This window comes from Chionomys nivalis, chromosome 19 (genome assembly GCF_950005125.1).
Source record: "Chionomys nivalis chromosome 19, mChiNiv1.1, whole genome shotgun sequence".
Taxonomy (NCBI): Eukaryota; Metazoa; Chordata; class Mammalia; order Rodentia; family Cricetidae; genus Chionomys; species Chionomys nivalis.
Window position 1 is genome coordinate 59,543,189 of NC_080104.1, and position 8,835 is coordinate 59,552,023.

Sequence of the window (8,835 nt, forward strand, 5' to 3'; positions counted from 1 at the left end):
TCCTCCAGCTTGTAACCAGGGTTCTGGCCCTGGGAATGCAATAGGCTCAGAGAACTCACACAGTTTAAACGTCTCACCCAAGGTCATGACCATTTTAAGTGTTTATATTTGAAGCCAAGTTGGTCAAGATCAAAGCTGTGGCCAAAAGCACCCAAACCTGGGGCCCTGGGGCAGCTTTTCACCTCCTGGGCTTGGGGGTGCCAGTGGCACCAAGCAGATCTTCAGGGAAAGCCTTTCTGTTTGCACACCTGAGCACACTCAGACAGCTGGGCCCTTCCCAGCCTGCACCGCCAGGCTCAGAGACCTCCTCACTCCCAGCCAGGAGTAGGGAGTACTCCTATGTGTACATGACCTTGGGTCGGTGCAGGGTGACTGACAACCTTAACTCGGGGGCCTGTTAGTTTCAGGGTCTTGTTTTAAACATAGGATCTTGCTATATGGCTTTGGCTGCCCTGAACTCAAGATCCTCCTGGGAGCTGGGATGGAAGATGGGTGTACCCCACCATGCCCAGCTGGGGCAGCTCCCACGCCACACGTGCAGGTACCGAGTCACAGCAGAGCGTCCCGCAGAGCTGTAACTGCCTGAGGAGGCAGCTCCCTGGGACAGGGCAGAGGGGTGCCCTTCAGAGAACAGACACACCTTAGCCAGGGGTTGACTCTGGAATCCCCCACGAGCACAGACTCATACCTGTGCCTCACGCCTGAGTTTGATTGGGGTGGGGGGAGGGGTGGGGGGAAGTGGGAGAGTAGGTGACACAAATGTCTTGGATTTCTCTTGCGCCTCACCCTACACTTGCCTTGCTTAGGAGCAGGAGTCACCAGCTCAGATCCCCAGAGCTCCTAGATAATAATCCAGTTCAGAGCACTATGCATACAGCAGTATGTAATACAAATAAATACACTTGGTAGTTTCATATTAACACAGAAAGAGCCCGTGAGACTCACGGTCTCCTCCTCCCAGCTCAGTCCACGCTCCCGGCTCTTGCAATCACCCCCGGCTGAGCCAGGACGGTTACTTTACCTAACTCTCGCGGCTGGTCACTTGTGCAGTTGCTCATCCAGGGCCTCCCCCTACTTTTTTTTCTGTATTTGTCCTGTTGGGTATCAAACTCAGGCCTCGTGGGTGCTGGGAGGGCACGCACTCTACCACTGAGGTACGCAGCCAGAGTCTGCTGCCTTAACTATAATGCGATAGATAGCATGTCCCACATTCCCATGTGTGGACACACACGCACACGTACACACGCACACACACCTGCCCTTATGAGTTCTGCCAGCTGTCTTATCAGGACCCTCCCCCAGCACACAGGCCACATCTGAATCTCTGTTCGTGGCCGGTCCTTCAGTGTGCAGAAGGCGGGTCCCGTGTAGATAGGGCTCCTTTAAAGGCCCCCCACCTCAGTTGAGTCTTGCCTTCTGCCTTCTGAACTGCCGGCTGCCACCCGCACCAGCTGTACCAGACACCATGGAGAGGGCCCTTGTCCTTCTGCTTGTGACCCTTGCTGCAGTGGCGTATGCAGCTCCTGGGCCCCGGGGACTTTTTCTTAACCTGGTAAGGGGTCTCTGGGGGCCCTCAGAGTCTTGTTGTGAGGATTCTGGAAGCTCAGCTCCTGACCTCGGGTGCCACCCAGCTTGGGTATCCCTCCCTGAGTCCTTGGCTATATTATGAGGCCATCCCAGGAGAGACGGAGGGACAGCTCTGAACCCCACCTGGCTGGGACGGTGCTCTCTACGAGGCCAGAACTCTAAGTCAGAAACTCTGCCTGGCAAGGTCCTGTGGCTTAGAAGTTGGAAGCTTTCTAAGAAAAGCCAGGAGAACAACCCTAGTCTCTTCCCTCCGATGAGACCTTTCTGTATGCCAGCCACCGTGTTAAATGCCCGAGGAACGCCAGTGCGGTCAACCCTCATTGTAAGGCAGAGAGCCAAGCGGGGCCCTCACCCAAGGCTTCATTGCTTAAAGGCAGGGGAAGCCGGGACCGTGAAGTCTTCCCACCACACCTCATGGGAGCAAGCGCTGCGCGGCTAGCCGTCCCAGGGGAAGGCAGGGGGGCAAGGGGTGCTAGTCCAGCAATCTGTGCAGACCTGTCAGGCAAGGGTAGCGCTTTTGTTTATCTGAGACATGATCTCACTGTATAGTCATGGGTGTCCTGGAACTTGCTTTATAGACCAGGCTAGCCTTGAACTCACAGAGAGCCATCTACCTCTGCGTCTCCAGTGCTGGCATTAAAGGCTAGTGCCTCCATGCCCAATAAATGTGAGTGTAGAGACGACTTCCACATTCACTGCCCCCCCAAACAGTGGGGGAAGCCAGGCGTGGTGATACTTGCCTGTAAGGCCACCGCTGGGGTGGCTGAGGCCAGCCTGGGCTACATAATTCCAGGACTGCCTAGACTGTGAGATCCTGTCTCACAGAAGGAAAGGAAGGAAATGTAGGAGGCCTTGCTTTGGGGGCCCCTGTGCAAGGCACCAAGGTGTCAATGGCTGGTCAGGGTCACCAGGAAGTAGCCAGTAATAGTAGGACCTACACACCTGCCCCGCCCCCCAGACAGGCGCTGATGGTAGCTGTGATGGGCACGGGGGGAGGATTCGGGCTGACAGGCTGTCTCTACAGGATGACGGCGAGATCTGCATTAACAGCATGCAGTGCAGCAGCAAATGCTGCCAGCACGACACCATCCTGGGCATCGCCCGCTGCACCCACAAGGCCATTGAGAACAGCGAGTGCTCCCCACAGGTACATGCCCTGCAGTCTCGGGGACCGGGGAGGGCTCCACCCGGACAGGGAGTGCTGAAGGAGCGAGGAGGGAGGTTGACAGGGTAAAGGGTTTAGCCCGGCCCATCATCCCCTCCACCCCGACCATCACAACTGGCCGCTGGGTTGGTGGGATATGTGTGTGTTCCCATTCCACAGGTGAGTAAAGAGAGGCTCCTCTGAGCTTTCAAGTTAGTAAGAGTGTTGGTGGAGGCCTAATCCCAGGCCCCCTGGCGAGGCAGTCAGGAGCACACTGTGAAGTGCCAGGAATCCAGTTCACAACCAGGCAGAGAACAAAAGATAGCCAAGGTGTTCCCGCCATCTGTGACTCTGTTGTACCTCCCTATCTCTGCAGAGCGTCTATGGGGTTTACTACAGGTGTCCCTGTGAGCGGGGCCTGAGCTGCGAGGGGGACAAGACCATCCTTGGCGCCATCACCAACACCAACTATGGCATCTGCCTTGATGTCGGGCGCTCCAAGCAGTGAGCTCATGCAATAAGCTGGGCCCAGGCACCGCTCTCCTCTCTCCCCTGCTCTTCCTGCTGTCCCGTCTGAGCCAGCGGTTGGCAATTAAAGCACACCTGCAACCTTGCCCGCCTCTGCCTGTCCTTGCGGTGCCAGCAGAAATCTCACGAAACCTTTGTCTGCCAGGGCCAGGCTCCCACAGGGCAGAATGGTGTGTGGAGGCTGGGGTCAGGGATAGCCTGGTGAATAGGCAGAGCTAGACCCGGTCCTACAGAGCAGCCCGCTCAGGCCTCCCTCCTCTCCTGAGCCCCTGGCAGACAGGCTGGTGCAGACAGCACAGGCCTCCAGCGGAGGGGGGGAGGCACGGACTGACGGATGATGACGTCACTGGGGCTGTGCCTCAGATCATGACAGTACCCTCTTCTAGATCTCCCTCTTTTCAGTTGTGACAGCTAGCTGACGCCTCTTATGTGCTAATGAGTCAGACCACTGACACCTGCAGTGGTTCCTCTCTGGACACCCCCCCCCCCCCGTGACTCTGGGAGGAAGAACTTACAGTCCCTATAAGGATGCTGAGTTCAGAGAGCTGGAGGAGAGTGCCCAGCACCACACAAGCCCACCCTACCCTGTCCTTCCTCAACATCCACAGTAAGAAGGAGTAGAAAGCATAAGGAATTAAATTTTTCCTTGATATAGAATTTCGTTCTTTCAGGAGCCATCAAATATCAGTAGGACCAGTGAGATGAACCAGTGGGTAAAGATACTTGCAACCAAGCCAGCTTGAGTTTGTTCCTGGGGATGCAGATGGTAGAAGAAGAAGAAGAAGAAAACAAAACAAAACAAAACAAAAACCCACAGGCTGTCCTCAGAGTTCCACTCATGTGACATCATGCATGAGACCACACACACACACCCCTACACATGAATAAATGGATAAATAAATGTAATTTTAAAACCCCATGAGTTAATTAAGACACAGCAAGGCCCAAGGAGAAGCTTCTGACCCCTGAGTTGGTAGACTAAGGGGTGGAGGGGAGATTCACAAACAGGGAGTCGGGTATCAACATCTAGGTACTCCCCCAGTCCCACAGTTTGCAGTTCTGAGTCAGCGAAGCCTCTAGAACCTGTGACTTCTGCCATCAGACCATGTTCAGCTGCAAAGCCCCAAGTCATTTTGGCTTCACAAAATGGTGAGTTTTCAGTCTCGCCAGCCCCACAGTCGGGAGACAGGAAGTGCTGGCACATGTCCGGTGCATAAGCAGCCACTCCTGCCACCATACCCTTTCACCATAAAGCAGAGGAGGAGGGCTATGGGGAGAGACGGCTCTCCTTGCTGCCTTCCCTTCCTTGTCTTTGCTAAGAGCCTCTAGGCCAGCAATTCTCAATCTGTGGGTTGTGGCACCTTTGGGGGTCGAATGACCTTTTCACAGGGTTGCACATCAAATGTTCTGCATATCAGATATTTATATTATAATTCATAACAGTAAAATCACAGTTATGAATAGCAATGAAAATAATCTTATGGTGGGGGGGGGTCACCACATCCTGAGGAACTGTGTTAAAGGGTCGCAGCACCGGGAAGGCTGAGAGTCACTGTTCTAGGCAGACTCTTCATAGCACAATGACCGCAACTAGGTTAGACCCAGCTCTAGCTGCAAGGGAGACTGGACAGCCATGATTGACCAAACTCTAGCTGCAAGGGAGTCTGGATGACCATGATTGACAATTTGTGATTCCCCTCCCAGAGCTGGGTTTGCTGCTGCTCAAGTAACACTGGAGTTCCACTATCAAGAAAGGGAAAGGAGACCCCAACACAAAGAGCTTTCAGTGCCTCTTCTGTGGAGACAGGTCGAGTGCAGAGGCAGGCGCCACCCGAGCCTTGGAAGGGAGCCGCAGTCATGCTTTGCTGGGCATCTAGACTGACCGCAGCATCCATGGTGTGTGAGGATCTTTAGGATATGAGCAAAGTACCTTTGGTATTGGGCTCCACGGAAGGAGAGGGGTGATAGACACTATGGCTTTTTTTTTAAAGGTATTTATTTATTTACTTATTATGTATACAATATTCTCTGTGTGTGTATGCTGCAGGCCAGAAGAGGGCACCAGACCCCATTACAGATGGTTGTGAGCCACCATGTGGTTGCTGGGAATTGAACTCAGGACCTTTGGAAGAGCAGGCAATGTTCTTAACCACTGAGCCATCTCTCCAGCCCCGACACTGTGGCTTTTAAGTAATCCTTTTTCCTACCAAGCCTGGAAGTCAGCAGTCACCTGTTCTGAAATCCACACAAACATGTCCCGGGCTGGCAAGATGGCTCAGTAGGTACTTGCTGTGAAGCCCAATGTCCTGAGTTTGATCCCCAGGACCCACATTTGGAAGGAGAGGACTCTCTCAAGCTGCCCTCTGACCTCCACACATATGTATGCCCCTCTCCCACCATATTATACATAAGTGCTCAGCATGGAACGACATGCTTGTAATCCCAGCACTCGGAGGCAGAGGCAGGAAGGTCTCTGTGAGTTCAAGGCCAGCCTGGTCCACAAGAGCTAGTTCCAGGACAGCCAGAGCTACATAGCAAAACCCTGTCACAAAAAACAAACAAGAAAAGAAAAGCATTGTTTCCAGGACGGAGAGATGACTCAGTAGTTAAATATGATGGCTGCTCTTCCAGAGGACCTGGGTTCAGGTCCCAACACACACGTGGCAGCTCACAACCATCTGTGGCTAGAGCTCTAGGGAATCCTAACAGAATCCCATTGATCATCTGGTGTGTGCTAGGCTCTGTGAATACGGTGGGAAGATAGGCCATAGTGCCATGGTGTACTACTCCCCAAAGCTGGCATCCCGACGACCATACAGTGGAGTTTTCTACAGCCAAGGTGGGCCCGCTCCCACTCCCTGGCCTCCTCCCCCTCCCCTCTCCTTGCCTCCTCGTCCTTGCCTCTTCCTCTCTCCTCTGCCCCCCTCCCCTGTCCTTGCTTTCTTCCCGACTCCACTCTTGCCTCCCCCCCACTTCTTTGCTTCTTCCCTTCCCTTGTTTCTCCAGGATTGGGAATTGAACCCAGGGTCTTGCCCATGATTGACAAATACCCTTTCATCCTTTTTTTTTTCTAATTGCTGACCTTGAACTTGTAATCTTCCTGACAAGCCTGTACTACCAGGACTGCTCAGAAATAACTCCCAGAAATTGAAATGCAACTGCTGAAACCAAGCCGGTGCACTTCCTGATGTGTTGGATTTCAGCTCCTACAAATGCGAATGGCCCACGTGGCTCTGGACGGCAGCCTTGGCTGGGATGTGGCTGGGAGAGGTGACAGAGAAGAGGACCTCTGTGAGGAGAGCCTGTCACTGACACAAAGCTGAGCAGAGGACAGGGCCTGTTGTTGTTGTTGTTGTTGTTGAGACAGGTTCCACGATGTAGCCCAGGCTGACCTTGAAGCAAGCCTTGACGGTGTCGGGGTGACTCTATAGGCCATCCTGGTGGAGCGAGCACTGTATGAATTCCTGGTCTGCACACTGTGCTACCCGTAACATTGACCAGATGTGGACAGTGGGTGTCATGGATTCTTATACCTATTGAAGGGTGTTTTAAATGAATGCATTTGATTATTTGTGTGTGTAGTCAACAGACAACTTTGTGGAATTAGTTGTCTCCATCCTCTGTGGGGTCTGAGGGTCGAGCTCAGGTCATCAGGCTTGTGCTGAGCCCTCTGGCTGGCCCTCTGGCAGGTGTAAGCCCTGCAAGGACCGCGGAGTGAGGGCCACACTGGCCACGCCTCTTCCTGCCTTCCCACTGCTTCTCTGTCCCACCTCCTCACCCCTTGTCCTTCCTGTCCCCTCTTCCAGAACATCTAGAGAAAGCCTGTCAACTCCCATGATTCCATTCCCCTACCTCAGAACTGCCTTGGGCCTCAAGCACCCTACTCAGAGCGCCCTGCTCTGATCCCCCTCCTGCCTCAGGAGGAAGGCTCTATACCCCAGCTAAGCAGGACCCCAGCCAAGGAGGACCCCAGCCATGGAGGACCCCAGCCATGGAGGACCCCAGCTGTTGGGACCATTTGGAGTCCTGGCCTCCAGCTGCTCTTCCCTGCTAGAGATCTTTCCTTTCCTTCTGATTTGAGTTACTGAAAGCTGTGTCAAAGTTGTTTATCAGCTCTGCTTCACGAGCCCGTGTTGCCTTGGCCTTGAGGATCAGAGGATAAGGTTTTCACCTGTTGGCCCACCTGACTGTTGGGTATATTAGCCTCCGTGGTGCTATTGAATAGAGGTCTTACCAGTGACCAGAGGTCCTTGTCTCTATGTCTGTGTGTGTTTGTATGTCTTTTAATCTCCAGCCCCTTGCCTGAAGCTCGTGAACTGTATGGTAGTGCAGACAGACGTTGTGCGCTGCACCCAGCCATGGAGGGAGGACCCCAGCCAGCACCTAGCCATGGGGGACCGTCCTGTTTTCCTGTGCTCACAGCAGCACCACCTCTCTGGAATCATCTTTATCTTTTCTTCCCTTTTGAATCTGTCTCCCTGCAGATTCCAGCTGCAGGAGGGCAGGATCTCCGGCTCTATGTTCACTCTCTTCCTCTTACTTCCCTGGCCCCTCTTCACTGTGCCTCCTCCTCTGGCTCTGCCTTGACTTCGCAGCCAACATTCCCTCTGCCTGAAACTCTCTTCCTCTAACTTCAGCTGTGGATTATACTTAACGGGAGCTCTGTTGGCGCGGTCTGCTCTCTCATCCCCAGTCCTGTCCTGGACACCTGAGAAAAGTGGTATCTAGTATGTCCTCAATAAAGTATGTCGAGCCCTCTGAGCTCAGGTCAGTGGCTGAGCACCCCAGTCTCTAAGACAGCCATAGCCCAAACCCAGGACCAGAGCCTTTGTTTCTCCTAGACGTCGGGGGGGGGGGGGGCAGGCAACGTTCCCTGCTGTGCCACTTCCAGGTTTGTCCTGCCAACCCCGGGGGCTGCCTGCCCTCCCAGTAGGGGAGATACATTCAAAGTGAACTGTTGATGCATGGCACGGTGGTCCAGAAGTGGTTGGAAGGTGGAGCTAAAGGCTTGCCCCCCCCCACGTCATGACCATGTGACCACAGGCCAGGAGGAGAGGTCACAGGTCCTGAGCTATCTGAAGAGACAGGCCAGAGGAGCAGGCTATGGGCACGTGTGGCCCCACCCCGTCCTCCCAAACTCTCCAGGAGTTCAGCTGCTCTGGGTTGCAGTTCAGGCAATTGCTGTGAGGGGCGGGCCATGTGACTATCACCTCAGGACCTCTGAAAGAGCAACCAATGCTCTTAACCTCTGAGCCATCCCTCCAGCCCCCATCCCATACATTTGAACAGACACGATTCCCTTCCACCTTCACCCTCTTTTCCCCCCTCAAAGGTTCCCCCACTCTGTCCCTTCCCATCACACACCCCAGTCTCTCAGCCATGTCCCTTCCCATGAAGCTCTTCATCCCTTCATCCCTCCCAGCCCCCTCCCCACCAAGGTGTTAGGCAAACAAAGCCCCAGAGAAGTTCTCCCTGCCTCAGTCTCCCCTTTTGACTTTCCCACAAAGGACAGACAGAGACCAGAGCCAGAAAGTGACTTTAATGCTTGGAGCTGAGGGGTAGGATGGGGACTCCTT

The 8,835-nt window shown here is 54.0% G+C and overlaps 1 protein-coding gene across 2 annotated transcripts; it reads left to right on the forward strand.

Annotated features, from left to right (window-relative positions):
* Window positions 1-1,465: 1,465 nt before the first annotated feature.
* On the forward strand, window positions 1,466-3,239 carry Clps (colipase). Of its 2 annotated transcripts, XM_057751951.1 has the most exons (3): window positions 1,466-1,552; window positions 2,612-2,734; window positions 3,108-3,239. In XM_057751951.1, the coding sequence occupies exons 1-3, from the start codon at window positions 1,466-1,468 to the stop codon at window positions 3,237-3,239; spliced, it is 342 nt and encodes a 113-aa protein (XP_057607934.1). The 2 variants fall into 2 exon arrangements, with proteins under 2 accessions (XP_057607934.1, XP_057607935.1); XM_057751952.1 differs by lacking the exon at window positions 2,612-2,734.
* The last annotated feature ends 5,596 nt before the right edge of the window (window positions 3,240-8,835 follow it).